This window comes from Anser brachyrhynchus (genome assembly GCF_964034855.1).
Source record: "Anser brachyrhynchus genome assembly, chromosome: 2".
Lineage (NCBI taxonomy): Eukaryota > Metazoa > Chordata > Aves > Anseriformes > Anatidae > Anser > Anser brachyrhynchus.
Window position 1 is genome coordinate 50,440,707 of NC_137695.1, and position 21,911 is coordinate 50,462,617.

A 21,911-nucleotide genomic window follows, 5' to 3' on the forward strand; every position below is an offset into this window, starting at 1 on the left:
ACCATGGCTTCTGAGTACCTCCAAGGAGGGAGGCTCCATAACCTCTTTGGACAACCTGCACCCGTGCTCTGCCTCCCTGGTAGCAAAACTTTGCTTCCTGATGTTCAGAGGGAGCCTCCTGTGTTTCACTCCATGCCCCTGGCCCTGCATGAGGCAATGTATTCAGCCTCACCTTTGCTGAGCTGAGGGGAAAGATCATGTCCCTCGATGTGCTGGCAACACGTTGCCCTGCTCTGTGGCAAGGGCATGTTGCTGGCTCACGTTCAGCGTGGTGTCCACCAGGACCCCACGGCCCTTTTTCTGCCAGGCTGGTCTACACGGATGGCCTGGTGCCGGGGGCTGCTCCTCCCCAGGCACAGGACTTGGCACTTCCCCTTGTGGCACTTCATGAGGCTCTGTTTAAGGTTCCGTTTCAGAAAGTATGAGATCTGTGGAAGCTTCTCAGAGGGAAAATGCTTTTTACATTTGAACACAGTTAAAATCTCCTGCTCTTTTTTTTATGTATTTTACCGCTGATTCACAGCCTGGTGAATATCTGACCCATGCAGGCTTATAAAAATGAACGGGATAATTACACCAGACACATTTGTTCCATAACAATATATGCACCAAAGGTACTGTTTTCTGTTTTGACAGATTTAGAGCACAAGCACCGTTTTAGAGCAGTGCAGAACTGATACAGAACAAGCCGAAATAAGCGGCATATCTTGTGTGAGGGCATGCAGTAACAAGAAGTGACCGTTCACTCCTTGCTGGAGTCAGCCATTAAACACACATGATTATTTCTAACTCATGGCATACTTGATTTTTCAGAAAAGGGGCTTTTAACATTTAATTGTACACAAATTCACGTGGGGTAGAACCAGAGCCTTGGATTTGTTTTGTTCATTTAGAATTCCTTTGTATTTTTGAAGACAGGTTGCAGAGAACAATCTACTGAAAACGTATGGCAAATATTTTTCATGAGGATTGGAGCTGACAGAACATGATCACAGATTTGTATCCCGTAGCTGACTATGCAAACTGGATAAAAGATGTTTGCATATTTACAATGTCTGTCTCCCATTCCACTTTTCTGGTGTCTAACACTGCATGATCTCATTAGCCTTTTCTCCAGTTGCCAGCAGTTACCTTTATGCCTTCTGCCTTATCTTTTAAAGCCGTGCTCTCTGACAAAGCTGTAAGGTGTGTTCAGGCTGTCAGGCACACCGTGTTACTGCATGAGACTTCCTCCTGGTAGCAAACCAGTCAAAAGTTGTATTTGGGTCTTGCACGTTGCAGGAGTGTGAGCGTTAGTGAGAAGGCCTAGCCACAAGGGAGTTTGCTTTCAGATGTTTAACAGAAGACTCAGGCAGGTAAACCAGCCATCACGCAGCTTGTTCGGGAGGGGGGCAGTCTAAGTCTTTTAAGTCTTTCTCAAGAACTAAAGGAATTTGTGTAGTAAGGCAGAGCTGTCTCACTGCTTTCTGTTTATCATTAAACCTTTGATACTTGTTTTGTATCACACCTGCAAGGCAGCATGTGACTTCCTGTCTTTGTGATATGACTTCGTCCCTATTTGAGGCTAGATAAAAACAGAGTCAGTATTTCAGGTCAGAAAGCTCCAGAATGAGATTATTTTATGGAGCAAATTATGATTTCAAGATTAAACAATCCTTCAACAATCCTATTATCACAACAAGTATGCAATGCCCTCTTTTCAGATATGAAGCACATCCAAGTGAAATGTGGAGTGGACCGCTTGTGGAGTTTGTTAACACAGGAGGGACACATCCATGGCCACACAGGGAAACAATGGGAAAAGCAAAAAATAGAATGCAAACCTGATAAACTTGCACCAGGTTATGACCATCTCCCTAAACATAATATCTGGAAAATACAGGTGTACCTAAAAACGAGAATCATGGAAAGCTGGATTCTGTGGTTGTCACTGAAGTCATATGCACGAAATTCCAGGTTTATCTGCTAGCCTGCAGAATACCCGCTATCCACTGCCTGGTGGATTATGGCAGCAGAAGTGACAATGTTCAACGAGACGGGAGGAGGAGCTACTTGTTCTCTGAATTCTCAAATGCCTTTGAAGCAGCATTTAAGAAGGGGAAATCATATAGGACCAAGAGTACAATACGGCAAGCTCTGAACAACTTTGTATTTAAACAAGTACATTTTCCTTTTTATTTCATAAGAATTTTACTGTTGAAAAAATGGTATGTACTAAAGCAAACACGTTATACACATAGATTCAACATCAGATAGCAAAACCTTGCGGAATGCGCACTACTGGTTGTTACATTGTACTGGGTTTACAGTCAAAGATACTGAAAAACCCTCAAGGATTAATGTACTTTCAACGTAAATTAGGCACAAAATTTAGCTTGTAACTAGCTCTGCAAGCATCTTACTGTGATTTCACCATTACAAAGTATTACAAGTGATCAAAAACATATGCTGACTTTAAATTTTTAAAATTTTATTGGTACTATGTGCTGAAATAGTACAAATGTATACAATACTTCACCTTTGTTAAAAAAGCATGTACAGTATGGACTATAAAGTAGAATCAAAGGGCTAAACAGGGCCTTTATTGGGGCTCAACTACTGACATAAATTCCTGGCTTTGCTTCATGGCCATATTTGAAACTAAGTAAGGCTTACAAATGCAGGGAAGAAACAGAAGGATATTTTAATGAATAGGAGCCACAATAGCAACACCTTAAAGGAAGATTATTAGCAAGCAAATTAAGTGGTATCTGATGTATGCCTCTCTCAGTTTTCTGAAGAGGATGCGAGATACAATGTGAAATTTTAAAGAATGGGAGACTGTCTCAAAAACAAAAGAAAAAAGATACCCGAGTATCAAAAAACTTTCAAGTGATCTGCTGCAAGGTTTTAACTTAGATGAGGCTTTAGTTTAGAAAGAATTACTGATTTGCAAGAAATGAGAGGGCAACAGCAAGTCTGTGTGTACCATAATAAAATCTGTCTTCACTGAAAACATACGGATCTTCTAAATATACATATTAGAAAAGTGTTTGATTAAAATATCATGTTTTTTCATCTTCCATTAGCAAAACGTATGGCTGAAGGTTGTTCTTTTTTGCTTGCTTAAAAAACAAACCAAAAACCCATTATGATTGCCACAGAACTACGAGGAGCCAGTAGTTCTCTCTAGGGGAACATTTTTACTGCATCGTACCGAAATAGCTTAACAGCTAAAAATAAACGTCATAGAGTCTTAATGCTGTTTTTGATTAGCAAAAACATAAAAAGGAATGCACTGAAGCAATATGATAACAAAGTGTATCATGCAGAATTTCAGCTTTATGTATAAAGTATTTCAAACCCATGGTGTGCCTGGAGGGTGGGGGCGTTACTGCATTGCATTCACATGACATCATTTAGAATTAAAATTGGAAGTGAAGGCAAACTGTGGAAACCTGAAAAATACTGGGATGCCTAACAAAAGCGTGCCAGATGAGTTATTGTTTCTAGCATGCAGAGCTAATGCTTGAAGGCCTATCACAGCAGTAGCAACTACTGCTGTTCCTAGTTCTTTACATTACTGCTTTGCTTATGCTGGCTATGGTCTGATCATGGTCAGCAAGTGCTGCTTGGTGTTAGGAAATTAACCCACAATCTCTGCAGGTTCAGTGACCAGCTTAGATCCATCCCACGCTGTCTTGAACTGTTCAGGAACCGGAAATTCTTTCTGGTAAGAAAAAAAAGCAACAGCGATGGTTAGATAAACAGTGGATACCTCCTGAAAACTGATGGAATACCAGTTAGTGCTACATGACTGACAAAGCATTGATAGCTCAGACATGCCAGGATTACAGAGAGGCTTTCCTCATTATCCTAGGAAGCTATTTTACAATGCCACACAGGAAAAGGCCTTATTGCTACCCAGTTTCAAATAGCCTTGGGATGGTGCTGCTTTGTCATAAGCCCTCTCGCGCCATTATTTGGAACAACTAACTAAATAAACCCCATGCCAGAAATGACCTTAGACTCCATCAGTGACTGACCTGGAAGACAGTAGAAAGGATTTCAACGTGGAGATTTAGTGAGGAGACTAATTTTAAGGAGGAAAACAATAATATGATACAGAAGAAAAATATCTGAAAAAAACATCCTATCATTTTACATGGGATATACTTCAAGAGACACGGCATCCCTTATGGGATACACAACACAAAGCAGAACTTTGAAAAAAGTCTCCGTCCATTCCATGTGTGCAGTGAAAGCAGAAGAGATCCATGGGTCTTCCTCAGATCCCAGTAAACGGAAGTGTGGAGGGAAGGACTTTTTCTTTCAGATCTCATGGTGTTTTGATAGCCAGTAAATTCAGATATTACTGGTGTTTTGGGGAGAAACTCATCAAAGAGACCTTTCTTCTATTTAAGAAGTAGGTGAATATGAACCCACTGAAAATTGTTCCCTTAGTTGTCTGAAGACAGGCATCCAATAGTCACTTTTGGAAATGTGGAGCATCCAAATTCTCATCATGTATTTTCTTTTATAAAGTCTAAACTCTTCTACTGTAAATATTCCAGAGTGAAAGATTTGTGAGAAATTCTGTCTACAGCCATTCAGTGCAATTTTAAAACTTCTCTTGTTAAACTATTATGAGTACACTTTACCTCCGTGATCTCTTGCTGGTGTGTGAAGCAACAGAGCATGACTTTATTAGAAATGCTGGAGGGCTGAGGAGGAAAGTCTCACTAGAACAAAGAAGGAGCCTTTGCATCGGCAAATGCAATCCTCATGTTTCAGTGACTTCTGAGAACAACATTTTGAAAAATACTAGAAAAAGTAGGACAGATGCTACCCATATAACAGCTTTAGAAAAAAACGAGTATATAACACTGTATTATTTCACCTGTAGTAGTAATATATTTAGCTTAGCTTTAGCATCATCCTCTTCAGGCTTGAGTGCTCTCATATTATGTGTGAAGTGAGTTTCTTTCAAAGATTATGTTTAGTTACCAATTTAAAAAATAAATGGACAGGAGATGAAGCCATCACCTGTCAAAATGGGAAGAAATAATGTCTAATCTTTGAAATTACTTTGTAACCCAGAAAAAAAAAAAAAAGACATTTTCTGCACTAATCACTGAGATATTGGTACATAGAAATTCAATTGTTTTGAACCATTTTTTTTGGTGAGGTTAATACATGAGGTATGTTAGCTCCTGCTTTCCTAGCAGTTTTAGCTACCAAGGCAAGTTGGGTAGGGGGAGAAAATCTTCCAAAATAATCTCACTCACATAATCACCATCTTGGGGGATGAGGATGTTCATCTCAGAGGACTTGGCACTCACAATCTCACAATCTAACGATTCCTCACTGAGGTAGATGTGGCAGCCTTCTGTTTTGTTAATAGAAATGGTCGGCACTTTCCCCATCACCTGCAGAAGGAAATATTAACAAATCTTGAAAAGCAAACACAGATACTATTAATAAAATCCTTACTGCCTGCAGGTCTACTTTTGGCCACCAGCGTCTCGTCTGTATGTCAGCTGCCTGCACGGTGCTTATATTTGAGATGGAAGCTGTCCGTTTGTTAGGCACTGAAATTCCTGGCGGTGGTGACAAAGATCTATATGCAACAGCAAACTTATAATACACAGCAAACTTTTAATATATGGTTGGATGAAAGTGATTTCTCCATTCTCTCTACTTCCAGTGACATTTTTGTGCTGAAGCTTAGGCAGTGTTCACCTCGTTCATCAGTGAGACTGGTAAGAAACCAAACACGTCAACTCCAACCTATTCTGGGCAAATGAAAGATCCCAGCCTACAGCACCACTCACAAGTGTTTTGTGATGCATTCTAAAGACTTCAAAGCTCTTCCAGGTTTTACAGCACACAAAGGGTTTTAGAGCACACAAAGGGTTTTTATCCCCTTCAGGCAAGATTCAGTTCTTAAAAAAGTACCGAGATCAATTTAATTAAATCTTTAAAGATGTTTCTTATGTCACCTTAAAAGCAAGCAAAGGATTTACTTGAGGAGAGAAAGGGAAATAAATCTTCTCTTGTTTACAGTTCTGCAGATTAAAAGATTTCTACCTGGCTAACTGGCTGCCTCACAGTTGTCAGTAAAAATTCCTCCTCCTCCTGCCCTCTCTGGCAGGAGCCAGGGACAGCAATACACTCTGGATAGTGTATCAAAAGGGCAAAGGTTATTTTGAGCCATAAAGTAGAAACAGCATGTGATAGACACATACTTGCAATCAACAACAAAAAAAGTGTCCCTCATTATTCAAATTAAGAATATAATTTCAGCTTCAGTTCCTTAAATGTGACAGCAAACGAAGAGCAAGTCGTCTGTCCTTTGCATCCCACCTGGATCCCCAGGTCTGTTCTATGTTTTAATGCGTCCTAAACTGATCTTTCTTTTCTTCAACAGGATGTCATGCAATAGTGAGCAAAGGGAGGGTGTGTTTAATGTAACAGTTTTTGCAAACATCAGGCAAGAAATAAAATGGCACTGGGAAAAAGGGGAGTGAAGCAGAATGGCATTGAAGTTACTGTAGCAAAATCTGTAGGGTGAATTTACTGAAATCTGTTGCATTAATGTATCACATATTTGCAATTTATGAGCTCAGGTCTTCAAATACTGAGAAAATTGAGGTTCTGAGCACTTGGCATGCTCAAACCCTGCAGAAGCTGGCTGATTCAAGCAGCTTATAGCCAGACTTTTAAGTGGAACTCCACTCCGCTCTATGGCGTAGAAGCCTTATGCAATATTCATAGAACCTGCTTAATCAAAAGAATTTTTGTTCTTAGAAAAGATATTTCCCCTTTGTTTGAATATTAACAAGCTGTGTTTTTCCTATTCATTACATATGAATTTTTCATCTCTCATGAATAGTTCTGGCGGTAATGATAAAAATTATTTATTTTTTTAAAAACACTCAAATGCGTGGGATCTTTAACAGCCTATGCCATAAGAAGACATGTAGTGATCGTGAATAAAACTGCTTGTTACAGTTCAGAAAATGATGCACAGCTGGTAGCAATGTCAATCACTTGCAAGAGTTTCAAAATATGAAAAAAAACACCTTGCTGTTTTTTACCATGGTGGCTGTGACCAGTATTTGTGAAGGATGGAGTGGGATTGTCTACATTGAAAGTCATACAGCAGGCATAGCCTTGTAAGCAAAAGACCTCATCTTTCATCATGACTGGCAGTTTAATATAATTTAATTCACATTTCATTTCCTTTTCACCTAAAATACATCCCAGTTAAGTGAAATACATCCTAAAGATGTACTTCACTTAATACATCCCAAAGGCCTTTCCTGAGACTAGATTGTGTTGGTTGGACACAGCCCAGTATTAGACCATGTATGGTCAGTCCTCTGGAACTGAATGAGTGAAGTGCCATAAATGTCAGGCAGGCTGCCTGGGAATAAATACCTTAAGTGTGGGAGACAGAGGGATTTGGCCAACCTCTTTTCAGTGGTTTGTGGTGACAGGACAAGGGGCAATGGCCATAAAATGGAGCACAGGAAGTTCTGCACCGACATGCAAAAGAACTTCTTCACGGTGAGGATGACAGAGCACTGGAACAGGCTGCCCAGGGAGGCTGGGGAGTCTCCTTCTCTGGAGATATTCAAGGCCTGTCTGGATGCCTACCTGGGCAGCCTGCTGCTCTAGGGAACCTGCTTTGGCAGGGGGGTTGGACCCGATGATCTTTCGAGGTCCCTTCCAACCCCTACAATTCTGTGATTCTGTGATTCTGTATTGAATGGGGCAATGTCCCCTACAGAGAGGGCAATAGACGGATTAAAAATATGTGTATTTTCATTTCACAAGAACCACAAAGGAAGAGGATCTCTGATGAAGCTTTGCTCACTGGTTGTCAAAGACAGTATCAGTAGAGGCTCACAGCCCATTTCTAGGCAAATGTCTACATTATCTACTCCTGTAATGTGTCATGTTGCTAGCAGGGGAGATTCTCAAAATCCCAGTGCCTACTTTCACTTTCTGTCATTTAGCTGTCCTTTAACAGTCTATTTGAACATTTTCCTTGAGAGAATAAAAAAAAAGAAAGAAAGAAAGAAAAATAACCAGCTTCTAGGCTTAAAAAGCAATTAGCTAACTGCCAGCATTTGTTCTGTGAAGCACTGCTAAACTTTCAAGTGCCAGGAGCTGTTTACCATGAAAGCAACAAAATTAGGGCCAGAAGTAATAACATGTCTAGTGTATAGATCTCTCAGCTTCGCTGGAACCAGAAGGTGCTGAACTAAATGAGGTTTATTCAGTAATGCTCAATAGTTTTCACAGGTACTTTCTAAATACCTCGGCAGAATTTAGTGCATATGAAGATAGGTTTAGATGCATCAGTCTCTTATTCTTGGTGTGCTCATTCTTGGTGTGCTCATAGCAGTTTTTAATGATCTCTTGTAGCTACATGTTGGGCTTTTTCTTTCTGTTTGTTCTCTTTCTCTTCCTATCTTTGTTTTTTAAATAGATATTTACCTGAATCTGAATATCCCTGGAATTGATCACTTCCACGATTCCCACAACGTTGTCAAACACAAGGCCAAACTTTTTACAGTTGTCTAAAATAAAAACAATCATAAATAGGAAAGGTGAGATAAAAGCAAACATATGCACACCTGCTGCATCAACTACAAAAATTCCCAGTCTTGTACTGCATGGCTGAGCACTGGTGACCAGTCCATTAAAATGAATGGAATGATTCAGATGCATTATGAATCACATAAGTCAGTTTTTTCAAGATTGGCATTTAAAGCCCAGCTGAGCTATCCACTCACCAATAGTAATTGAATTGATTTTTCCTTTTATCTGAAGTGTAGATTTGTTACACTTAAAAATGTAGGCCACTTGCTTGAGTTCAGTGTTGGTAATGACCAGGTCATTCTTATCCTCTTGATATTCCTATTTCAAAAGAAAGTTTATTTATTTGGTTGCCTTTAACTGGCTAACAGTCAGACAGAGTTCAGCACAACGTATCCTCAAGTCATTGCACCATTACAATAGAACGATATCCTGCCAGTGGCTTAAAAATCGGATCTGCTTGGTGATGGGATATTTCACCTAATTCAGCCTCAGGTGGCACCTGTGTATATTTTAGAACTGAAGAACTTGGCACAGACCAAGAGAAAAAAACAAACAAACAAGAAAACATTAGTTTTGTAGCAAAGACGTCATGCTGCCAGCAATTTAAAAATGCACTCACAAAACTGTTGCCTGGCTCCCATCCAGCATAGAACTGGCAGCCTGAAGAGCAGACCAAGTTTCCATGCCCCAAAATGCGGTCTACACGGTGTATTGCGAACAGGTGCCATAAACCGTTACCACAGAAAATAAGGAGCAATACGTGGAGAAGTTTTCTTTCATTGTGGAGATAAAAGGGACAATTACACACGATGGATGTGAAGGAAAGCCTAGGGATCCACAAGGAAAGTTCCAGGTGCTATAACCCTAATGCGAAATAACCCCGGCAATTTGTGACTGCACCTTGTGCAAACTTAACTCCGCGGTGATGACTGTGTAAACTTCTGCATGACTACACTGCGTATTGTTCCCTCCCTCTTTTAACCAACACAGCGACGTGACTTTTCACTCAGATGCTTTGGTATAACAAACAAATCAATCTTTTTCCATCTGAAGACTGAGCAAAAGGAAAACACTTCTGTCTGCACTTTTAAGCATGGGAGAGGTCCTTGCATGGAATGGGTGATGAAAATAAATCTGTAATTCCAACAATTCTTTGTTAACAAAGATGGAGAAAGTGCTCTGTGATAATACTGTTCTCTCATAAGAGTGGCCTGCAAGAAGGGATTTTAATTGAATTCTCCACTGGATTTGTTTCTGGGGGACCGTCTGATTTTGACATGGAGCTACTAGAGTGAGTCCAGCAGAGGGCTACTGAGGTGATTAGGGGCTGGAGCATTCGCCACAGGAGGAAAGACTGGGAGAGCTTGGCCTGTTTAGCTTGGAGAAGAGAGAACAGAGAGGGGATCTTACTGATGTGTATAAACATCTGAAGAGAGAGTGTTGAGAATATGGGGCCAGGCTCCTTTCAGTGGTGCCCAGCAACTGGACGAGAAGCAACAGGCACAAACTGAAGTGCAGGAAGTTCCGGCTGAATATGAGATAACACTTCTTTACTGTGGGGTGACAGAGTACTGAACAGGTTGCCCAGAGAGGTTGTGGAGTCTCCTCTGGAGATACTCAAAACCTGCCTGGATGCCATCCTATGCAGTGTGCTCGAGGTGACCCTCCTTGGCAGGGGGCTTGGACTAGGGGTCTCCAGAGCTCCCTTCCAACCTCAGCCATTCTGCGATTCTGTGACCCTGTGACATTCTCCTGTTCAGACGAATTGTCTCAGATTCTCAGAGGCAGATGAATTAACTTTAGATTCTAGAGAATACTAATGGCTAAACTGCAGCAAGGCTGAGCAATACAGAATTAGCCCATTTTTAGCTGCAACTTTGATTAGTCGCATCTTGATCATGGACAACCTTTTGCAACGTCCACTGCTCAAGCAGGTTTGCAGTGTTCAGGTGCAATACAGAGGTGTGGCTGGAACTCACCACTCTCCATTTCTTTCCCTCTAGCTCCAAGACAGGGGCATGGCTCTGCTGCGGGGAATTCTTGGGGGAGGTGGGACTTGGAGTATGGCTTTTCGTGGGAGAACGAACGGATGGACCTTGGGCACGTAGGCTGGGGTTCTTGTGAGTCTTCTGGTCATCAGAGACATGTCGAAGCCCTTAAAAAAAAGGTGCTTGTAAAAGAGTCTGTTTTCTTGTCCTAAGGGTATTCATATTTAAATAAGAAAGATACTATCTAAATCATTTGCAGTTGGGTTAAATTATCCTACGAATTTACATTTTTGATTTCCTCAAGATTTGCCTAGGTAACCACCTAAAATGTAACTGCACACATATTTTTAGCAATTCACATAAAACCTATTTAAAGCCTGTGGATGGCTCTCTTAAAGCTTTAACAGGAAATGCAGCAATGTCTTCTAGTCCTTCCCCGTCTGTAGAGAGCTCTGCAAGCTTGCTATTGCATAATTTTACATCCATAAAACCGAGATTCGTTTTCTAATCTCACCTATTCGTACCGCATTAAAGGCTGATTTATCAATTGTATGTATTTAAACTCACAGCCATCTGCTTTAATTACAACTGTCCAGTATTAATACAAGAAGCATTATCACACTGCTCTGTGAGCTGTACCTTCTCACTTAACATGGAACACATTTTGTCACAGGTTGGTACACTGACTGTGAATCAGAAATGAGAATACACTCTGATCACAATTGCAGCTTCGAGGTTCACCAGCTGCTGGGGATTGAAGAAGTCTAGCTTGGTTGCCTTAAAATTATATGGAGACTTCTACATAAACGGTGTGAATTTCAGGAATGCTGAACAAGTCTGAGTGCTGTTACTCCTAAAGGAAGTTTTGCTCTGCAGTCTCATCTAGCAGGCTCAGTGCAAACCTCAAAAGATCTGAGTTGCCTAAACGTAACTCGAAAACACTGGTACAGTTTGGGGCGGTACATATAGCAGCTGTTGATGTAGTTTGACTCAAGGGTCAAAATTTGTTTTCTTTTCTCCTGACCTTTGGTAATTGCCTCTCCTTGGTTAAGCTGTGCAAACAGGGCTGAGCGAGATGCCGTTCCTTCATCCTTGGCGGTTTCTGCATCAAAGATGGGAGGAGGTCCAGGTGGTGGCGGCGGCGGTGGAGGTGGTGGAGAGAGGCACGGCCCACTGCTTAGAACGGATCTCAGGGACATGTGTGATGCAACAGGGCCCTGTGTCAGATAGACGGAAATTATTTTTAAACAGCTTTTCAAGGAACATTGTATTATGATAGCTCTTACTTATTAACGTGCGAGGGTAACTGTGGGTTTCAGCGACTCCAGGCAGCCACAGGCTCAGAAGGTCTGGCACCATCACTGAACTTAATGCTATGAATCTTCCCTGCAGCAATGAAAACAAGGCCGGAAAGGCTGGTAGACCACACTGCTACTCTGCTGCAGAACCCCTGCACCTAAAATGTTTCTACAAAATGCTTGTGAAGACTATTGTTAAATATCTTTAATCGTAACGATTCCATGATTTATTATATTTACATACAATAAGTGATATATAAACATTTACCATATGTAAAAGTGAGAATGTCTCCTTTTTTTCAGATACCATATTCAGTAAACCATAACTTGATGTGCATTCAGAAACATACAGAAAACGTTCTGTCCGACAAATAATTGGGAGGATCATGAACTGTCAGTTATACATAAGAAAGGTGCTAAAGTGCATAAAAGATGTAAAATGCTGTTCTTCAGACTGTTCAAATGATCTGCAAAGATTCAGATTGTAGCAGAGTGCAAAGCTATGGTCATTCAAGTCATTTATTTATGAAATTCAGTATTTTTTTGATTTCTCAAATTCTTTTTTCTTTTTTTCAATTACAGAAGATCACAGCAGCACATGAATTATGAGTGAGGGGCCTTGATAAAGTAAGTAAACCAATCATTCTATTAGTTTGCATAATCAAAAGTACATGTTTTGGTTTGAATTGTAATGCTCATCTATAATATTATCAAACAAACAGGAAATACTGATAATAAGCTGATTAAAATTTTATGCGCCCTACTAATAGAAAAGACAGAATGAATCTGAGAAACTGAGAGTCACTTTTTCCGTCCTGCCACTAAGTGTCACTCTGATTCCAGAAACTGCTCATCTAGACAGCACCTCTGCAGCAGAGCAAAGGCTGTTTTAGAAGAATGGTTGTGAAAAATTAGATTGGTTCTGATGAATTTAGCTACCTATACAGGTGTTGTGCACTGAACTAATACATATTCATTAGGTGGGCAGATGGAAAAATGACAGGGACTTACAGAGTCACAGCTCCTCTAACTGGCTACCTTTGTTAAGAGATACAGGTTGTTAAAAATGCATCCCTGGTAATCAATACTGGAAATAAATATTGCTTAGCTGGACTCAGAGAGTATTATTAATTTTTTACGATGCCACCCCTTTCTGCTTTCCTCTAAACTGAAACATCAAAGTATTCATCCAGTTTATGCATCTCACAGGAGTGAAAACTGTAGCTATTTTTTAAAAAGTAGACTAGTTTTAGCCTGTGATCTCAAACTGATGATGGGAGAGGAGCTGAGTTGCACATGTTTTTTATTCTTCAATGTAATTTAAATAAAAATGCTTGGCACATTTGAGTACCTAACTGCACGCACTCCTCTCAGTCAGTATGACCCTAGTTGGAGTAGCACAGAGAGGTAATAATATCATTAATTAATGTCTTATTGTAACCCTTCTCTTGGCACATGGGTCTTCAGGACTTAGGTTGCATTTGAAGGAGCTGCTTATGAAATATATTAGTGATAAATACATTGCAAGATTCTTTGTCACGTTAGTGGCATTAAAATTGTACTGTACAAGGAAGACTCGTTGAATTCCTGGTACTCAGGTGAGTGGTGAAGCTGATGTAGTAGCACAGTCTTTTGTTCCTGAATGGATCCGTGATCTCTTAAGGCAACGAGTTCTCTTCTGTGCTATTAAATGTTTTTAACCAAGTGTAAACAAAGGAGAAGAATCCCCTTTAGGAATGCATTATAATTTTTGTCAAGATATACCAGAACCAGATGCTGATGTCTCTTAGAGACACGCCATTGTTTTATGGATAAGTTTGAGCATTTCTGCATACATACCTAGTAATTAAAGGTTTTTATTTTAGACTGGGGACATCTTCCCCACTGGACCCTTGATTTACGGTGCCTGTCTTCCTGCTGGTGCTCATACCAGTAATGTTACCTGCAGCAGAGTCAGCACAACTGTGAATTACTATAGTAAAAAATGAACGTAAGTGGATTTAGCGGCACAATCAGTTATTGCTGCCTGAGGTGCATTAGAGATCTTCCCTGTCTGTTGCCTGCAACCATAGCAACTGTATTCACTATGTCCTGGTTATCCAGAATTATGAACAGTGCATTCGCAGGGCTTTTTAAAATACTTAGCTATCTAGAAATGGCACTCACCTTTCACACTGTAGTGTGAACATGCAGCTGTGAACTCTATATGCTCTATGTGAGTAGATTAATGGTAGTACTGGCAGTAGTGGTTAATAACTTGTGGCTTGAGATAAAAATTTGGACTTCCGATCTCTGAAAGACACTTTATGGCTTCAGTATCATCTGTACTGATGCATAAAGTGATGCACTTTATGCATCAGTACAGTGCTGTGATTTTCCAGAAACTTGTGTGTGAAAGAGTCATTGTTTGAGGAGCAAGTGTCACCTGGAAGCAGAAGCAGCTGATGCTCCTTTGTAATTAACACCAAATAAATTCTGCAAAGGCTGCAAAGACACAGTAGAGAAAAAAAAAAGTGGGAATTATCTGGGTATTCTGCATACAGCATGGAATGGTGGGTCACTCTACCAATCTTTTGCTTCAAGTGTCAAGTTAAAGGCCATCACAGATTCATGCAGTAGACTCCAGGCTCAGATGCTGCTGCTGAGCAGTGTATCAATGGACAGCTTCCCAGCTGGCAACAAAAGTATTGGAATGTCTGGTAACAAAAGTGGAAGGAAACTCAGGGAATTTAATTGTGAGGAGTGGATGATCTCTTTCCCAGAACTCTGAGAGAACTATCTAGTGAAAACACAAACAAAATGGAAGGATTTTAAATACATCGGACATTAAATTCGGACATGATTTTGTGCAACTGGAGAATGCCTCATTTACTTTTCAAGAAGGGGCAGAGAGGGGAAAGGATCTGGGCAATTAGAAGCATGTTTTACTTCTAGAGCAGTACTAGAAGAGCGGCTCGGGGAAGCTCTCACAAGGGCACAGAAGGCACAGGAGTGAACTGGAAATGCAGCAAACAAACGCTTTGCACTTCTTGCATTCCCTGCATGCCAGGGAGATGGCATCTGTGCTGTGCTCAAACGTGCTGATGCAAAGGGCAGTTTTAAAACCGGATTAGAGGAGTGGCTCCAGGAACCTTCTTTTTTGATTAGTTTTGACCCCAATTAATGCATAGACCTCCATGTTATCTACCTAAGTCACAGGCAAGTGGTTTTCTTTTCTTAGTCGCCTTTCTAAAACCACTTAGACCCTCAGGCTCTAGAATATTTCTGAACCAGACTCTTAAACTGTTCTGGTATCTGGTAATACTTGTGTATAGTCCTATCCAATTTCAACTAAAGTGCCCTTCACAAAGTCCATTCATTTCTTTTCTGTATAGGGTGGTGTTTGTGAGAGCTGCTGGGAATAAAATAGCACGTTACATGCCCGCAAAAGTTCATCTTTCCTAAAGCAGCAGGTGCTTACCAGCTTTGCTATTTGCAAACAACTCTTCAGATTAGCTTCAAGCAGATGTTAACAACAGTGCATCTTTATACAATGAGTATTAAGAGCCATTTGGACCAGCAAAGGCGGTTATTTGCAAGCCGCCTTTCTTCCTCTTTTATTTCAGCTGTTTGCCCTGGTAACAGCTGCTGTTCTCAGTGCTGTGGTGTCTGTAGACATCACGTCAAGTTCTGCTGATAGCCGACTGCTCTCATTACCATGTCGGTGTGGTCATTTCCTCATCATTTGCACATAGGCCCCTTGTAAGAGCTCTGTGGGCAATAGAGAGCTTCAGCCTCGCTTGGTGAAAATGTAACCCAAAACTAAGCCATTAATGTTTAACCTCTTAGCTTTGTATCACAGTGAACTTGATGGGGTATAAATCTTGTTCCCGGGGCTTTCTGAAATGGGGGGAAATGTAATTTTCTGAGTAAGATCCTATCAAGAACAGAAGATGCAGGCCCTACAGCCATGCAGTAATAGCTCTGTAGAGGACAGAATATTCCAGAAATTTTATCTCAGGGAAAAAATTTGTCTTCAGCCTCCTACTAAACAATGATCTGAATGGGGTGACAGGAAGGGGTTGGGCTTTGCTCCTTGCTGGATGGCCCAGAGCCACCTGCCAGAGGTTCAAGGCCCTCCCCTTGACTGTGCCCCAGCGGCTTCCCCTGCAGACAGCGTCTGAAGCTGCCAACAGGCCTGGCTCTGATGAACGCGTATTATCACGGTGCAAGGGTGTGCAGGATTGCAGTACCACCTCAAAGCATGTTGTATTTCTACCTGTGTCTTGTAGGACTGGCAGAAGGGTGAGGCACTTCTGTTTTTCACCTTGCTCTCAACCCAGCTGCCTCAATAGCGTAAAGAAATGACTGTTTATGTTGAGGCAGGTGGCTAGATAAAATTCACCTGTGTCGAATCCCATTTAATTCCCTTGAAGTTATGGTAGAGATTAATGAAGCCCTTTGCTCTGGGGAGCTGGGCCTTGCTTACTGCACATTTCTCCTCTGGAGCACAGTGCAACAGCCACTCTTGTTAGGAAAACAAAATGAAGTCTGTGCACCATGTGAGTGCTCTGGGTGTCATGCTGTGTAATTTTTGGTGGCCCTATGCAGTTTGTCATGTCTTTAGGTCTAAACCCAGCTACTGAGAGACAGTAAGAATTTCTTTTCATATCTTATCACAGATGGTAGTATTTCCTGAACGATATTTACTGAGCTATTCCCTGGGTTAGCCTTCTGTATCACTATTACTGTATTGTATTGGGGGGATGAGAGGGGCTTATGTGCCAGGCCCTGTATGAACAGCGCCAGTGTTTCTCTGGGTTTATCTAGTTTTAGGCTGACACAGTGCAGCAGAGGGAACAGGGGAACAAAGTTCTTGTGGTAGGAACCTACTGTGGAGCATTTGAGTGGACACCCGTCTCTTGTAACTGTAATGGTCATTTTTATGAAGGACAAACAAATTACAAATATCTATACAATGCATATATATATGTTAGATATATAATATATATATATATTGCCTGTACATAACATAAAGTACCTATGTTATTAGTCATTCATGTGAAGATGCAGGTATCTATTTGTGGCTGAGGCAACTGGTGGCTTAGATAGAGGTATAAAATCCCTTCCTTAATTTATTGAAAAGCCTCCTTTTCAAGGCAGCAGGTAAGCAGAAATCCTAACGGGGACTGCATTCTCCTTAAAAATAAGGTATCTCTGTTTTCCATCTCTCCCCCTTTTTAGTAATCCTGGTTGCACACCTAAAATGATTACAGCATTCTGTATTGTTTTTCCTACACATATGCACAGCCAAAGACAAGAATCACGAAGCTCAAAATATCATGTATCAACCTCTGGGAACAGGTGGATTGTGACTTAGGGGCACAGAGCTCTCGTTAAGGTGTGTTTTGTGTAAAAGTAGCTTAGCACGACAGTTCCATTACCTCCCGTATTTAAGCCACCTGTCTGCACGGGGTTATGCTGCCCTCAAATTTACCAGACAAAACAGCTGACTTGCAGGGCCTGTAATCTTTGAGAGTTAGAATACAAAACAACAAAAAACAGACTAGGCTCTTTTTGCTTGTTACTGGGTCTCAGCAGAATTACTTATCTGTTGAGTTTGCAAACTTTGAAGCCCTTTTTAATACACTTCTGCCAGTTGTCACCTGTTCAGGGTTTAAAAGGGTGCTTACATCTTCACAGGTACCCAATCAAAACTGTTTTACCCAGCCAAGGTCTTCTAAATTGATAACAGGAGGCTTTTGCTGGCAGGAGTTGGTCTTTTCAGCTTGTTCACTGCAGTACTTAGAGAGGTGATACATTGCAGGAAAGTATTTTGATAGCACAGGAGAGAGGCTATTTTATAGGAAAATGTGTGGAGGTTATTATTTTAGATAAGCATGAAATGGCCAAGGTCTGTACTGAGACTAGTATAATTGCATTCAGACAGGCTAATGTAGGAATTATGATGGCTCTTCTCAGTGGTTCTGAGCCATTTCTGCAACCTGTGGAGAATTTCAACTTTTAAAGAGTGTTTTTAGAATACTATATAATTAGTTGTGAATATATATATATATTTAAATGGAAGGACAAAAAGACTTGAAGATACAGTATTGGCTTCAATGAGAACAGGTTATAAATAAATCTCAACTGCTTCAACTGCATCAACTGCTGCACAGATGCAGGCTTCCTCTTAAGAGTTTATTTTGATTTGTAAATGGGGGCGGGGAGGGGGGCATAATATTCATCACTTGAGTGAAATTCTCTATTAAACCAAACACTGTAAAGAAATTCACCTCTATTTTCTTTGTATTTCTTCAAATCCTGCTGGCAAAATTTGTCCTAAATGACAACTTTATGCAAAGAGTGAAAACTTACTGCAGCTCTACTTGCAAGTGAGAAGAAAATTTAGGACAATTATCCCTGAGTGAGATTTGTTTCTTAACACTTATTTGATGTGCAGGAAACTACAGCAATCTCTCCTTATTGCTGGTTGTTTTCTTGCTGCATAGTTAACCTACAGAAATAAGAGCAGAAGTTTCACTTCCCCCAGCTTACTCATGCAGTCCTTGTAGCAAACAAACTTTTATGAGGCATTCTTGTGAGCTTATATTACAGCTGTTCATTTCTTTGCACCACCAAAAAAAAAGTAGCGAGGGAAGAAAGAGTTATGCTTCACTAGAATGCCTTCTTTAGGGAAGAAAAAAAAAAAAGCACTTGCTATTTATTAGTAACAAACTAAAAAAAGACATAGCTCACTGTTAAAGCTGTAGATTTCAAGTTGAAGTCAGGAAGTTGTAGCAAGCAAACCCAACAGTTGCTGCATGGGAAAAATGCAGCACTGGACATTTAAAACATTTTGTTATAATAACACTTTTTGCATAAACTCATTGACATCTGAGAATGTCGTATCCAGTGGCAAATTAAAACTTGCAAACCTCCATTAGGTTGGTAATTACTATCGTTCCCATTATCAAGATGGCATAATTGAGATAAGTGAGTAGAGTGAACTGCTCCTCACCACAGGGTATATTTGTGGCAGACGGAGGCACATACTTTACAGTCAAAATAATGAACTCCAGAATTACACTTTTAATGAAATCCTGTAGATCCATCTGACATCCACTGACAGGAACGTTTTCCCTGACATATGCACAATCTAGTTAACATTAATTAGAAAGAAAACTTCAGATTATGATGGAAGTATAGAGTGGCACGTTTTATTCCCTGGCATGATCCTACTCACAAACACACACACTCTAAAATGTAATTTCTTCTGAGAGCACAAAGCCAACAAATATCCTACCTGTACCTATGATGTCTAGAAATGCCTATGATTTATGTAGGGTCCAGTTTTGTACTACCATTCTCCACAGGTAGCAGAAGAGGCTCAGGTAGGCAAAGGCCTTATGGCGCTAAGCTCTGATGATTTCTAGGCTTTCTCCTCAGACAGTCCCATGCATTTCAATAGGATGGCCTCAAGGAGTAAGCTATTGGTACATGTCTTGGCAGAATCAGAGCCAAAGTGAATAAGGAGAGAGAACTGTGGCAGATGCAAAAATCTGTAAGCATCTGTTTTTATCACCAATTTATTATAAAGCTAAAAGAAGCACCTATTATTATCAGAGTTCATTGCTTAGCCATTATTTCAACTTTTTGCACCCATTTTAGTATGTGTCTTGTAATTTATTACAAGACATTTCTTTCACTTTCCTCTAAAGTGTCTGCCTGTGTGCTCTTGCCAGAGCCAGGAAAACTACTGCGTGCACTAATGAGCTGTTCCAAGGCTGGCTGCAGCCGCCCCGTGCAGCTTGATGGATGGGTACATGGGGGCTGGAAACTGCCCAGCTTTGTGACACGGCCATGCAGCACGGCCAGAAACGTGCGTGCCACATTATGCAGCACCTATAGATAAAGGGGCCAACTGCCCATTAGAAACACTCTCCCCTCTATTTTGGGAACCCAAGCTTAATCTGATCAGGCTGATGCTATCAGGGTGATGCTATCAGGGTGTTTCAGTTCAAGTTAGGAGAATACAGCTCTAAGAAATGCAGTTGTTAATGTTCTCCCTGAATCTTTAGTCTCTTTAGAAATACCCAAATATGTCACTTAACAGCTTTTTGTATAATGCTTCCAGCATTGCTTTGTTGACTTCTACAGATATGAAGGCTAAATTATTGGTATAGTGTACTTACAAATGTGTACTTATACTGGCCAAAGACTTTTTCTCTTTCCATCTGTAATAAAATAGCTTTTCTGTATCGTCTCCCTTTCATAAATGTACCACTTCCTTAATGCCTTGCCAAACTACTGCTTTTTCCTTTTATGCATATAAGTGGAAGCTGCTGTGTGCCATGATTAACAACTGTGTCTGGAATACTTTTACGGCCCTTATATATCATATTTCTGTCTAGGCCCTGATTCTGCAAACCTTTATGCTTAACTTCATACAGCACAAATCTGTAACTTTCATTCTCACCTTAATATGTATAACAAAAATCAAATTATCACTTTAGTAAGTGATTTCTTTCATTGCTTTCTGGAATGTATTTGTTACCAAGCTTCATAAAAATATTTAAGGAAGCTATTTAAACAACTTGCTAACTTACTGGATTCAAATTTCCATACACTCACATGAAGTAAAACTTGAAAAAATTATACATCCATAAGAAATGTGTTTGTAACTTAATCTTTCTGGCACACATTACATGAATGATAATTTAAATGAGCCATATTTCCAACACAACTTCTTTCAAATCGAAGTGATATCCAAACTGAGTTAAATCAATACTTCAGAGGCAGTAATAGACTCATCACTCAAGATGTAATAAGCACTGTTTGCAGTAAACTATGTTTAATATGAATAAACAAGTCACACCTAAGTGTGTATTCAGCAATTTCCTGAACAGCTAAAGCAAGGGAAATAGAGAGATGTGATGGCTGATATGCTTTTAAGACCAGTCAAATATAATCTGCAACAGCTACACATCTGTATGAGATTACCAGTACTCAAAGCACTGAGGTTTCCTCCTATAAGAAATAAAACAAATCTCTATAACACGACTTCCATACCTGTAAAGTTCCATTAAAGTGAAGATGTATTCATATACATGTATCTTTCTCTGTATGAACAAAACTAAATTTGTTCCAGATTCTCAGGCTAATTCTGCCAACTGGGTGCTATGATTTCTTTTCCTTTTCTAATAATCATTTAAAAATCATCACTCGTTCTCACATTCTTTAATTAAAATAGAGTAGAATGCAGCAAGTGTGAAATTTAGTACTAAATTAAGAAAGAGAATCATAATTAATATTTTAAACTTTTCCTACAGAAACCTACAGAGTAGCAGATAATTCCAGTCCTTCCATTTATCAGGTTTCAACATTTTTGCATTGCTTCAAACTAAAAGGTACACACAGTTCATAGTTTCTCCTGAGGAAGGTGCAAAGTCTGTTGCTGAGCACAAGTGATAGACATTCTTTCTCATGATTATCCCCTCCACAGAGGGGAGACAAAGTAACTTTTCCAGATACCTTGTAAAATACAGTCTGTTTCACTTCCTTAAGAGTTGTTACGGTGGTCTGGGAATTAAATTATCTGGTGGTCTACATCAGTCCTCTTAACAGTCCTTCAGTTTTTTAAAATTTTATTTGCCTATAGAGAAGAAATGTAGTCTTGGTGTGAATGACTGTATGTGCAAGTATGTGTGCGCACTGGTAGATTTAGGAAACGACAGCAAAGAGCTTAACGTACTCCAGCAATTCTCGTAACTTGGTAATAAACACGAGCACATTATTCTAATCCCATGTAGAACATCGCATTAGTGTAGACAGTGGACATAAACTCTTACACTTACACCCGACAGAAAATATATTCTTCGTGTTTATACCTCTCTTTAAGAACAATATTGCCATCATCTTGGTATGCATCCCAGATGTAACAGACAGAAGATGTTTATAAAGAGAGCATAAATAGCACACAGTCATATATACTAGCTCTCTGTGTATATATATATATGAAGTATGCATTTCAGAAATTATCTGTATGTATAAA

General features: G+C 40.1%; 1 protein-coding gene across 3 annotated transcripts in view; it reads right to left on the reverse strand.

The window, feature by feature from the left end:
• Positions 1 to 2,145: 2,145 nt before the first annotated feature.
• CAP2 (cyclase associated actin cytoskeleton regulatory protein 2) overlaps positions 2,146 to 21,911 on the reverse strand; it is a 67,355-nt gene continuing 47,589 nt past the window's right edge. For all 3 annotated transcript variants that reach the window (XM_080579213.1, XM_080579212.1, XM_080579211.1), the window contains exons 8-13: positions 11,605 to 11,797; positions 10,572 to 10,747; positions 8,787 to 8,910; positions 8,488 to 8,570; positions 5,268 to 5,408; positions 2,146 to 3,709 (exon numbers count right to left, since the gene is read on the reverse strand). In XM_080579213.1, the coding sequence (XP_080435339.1) occupies positions 3,626 to 3,709; positions 5,268 to 5,408; positions 8,488 to 8,570; positions 8,787 to 8,910; positions 10,572 to 10,747; positions 11,605 to 11,797 (801 nt within the window). In that variant the 3' untranslated portion in view covers positions 2,146 to 3,625. The remainder of the gene's footprint in view (positions 3,710 to 5,267; positions 5,409 to 8,487; positions 8,571 to 8,786; positions 8,911 to 10,571; positions 10,748 to 11,604; positions 11,798 to 21,911) is intronic.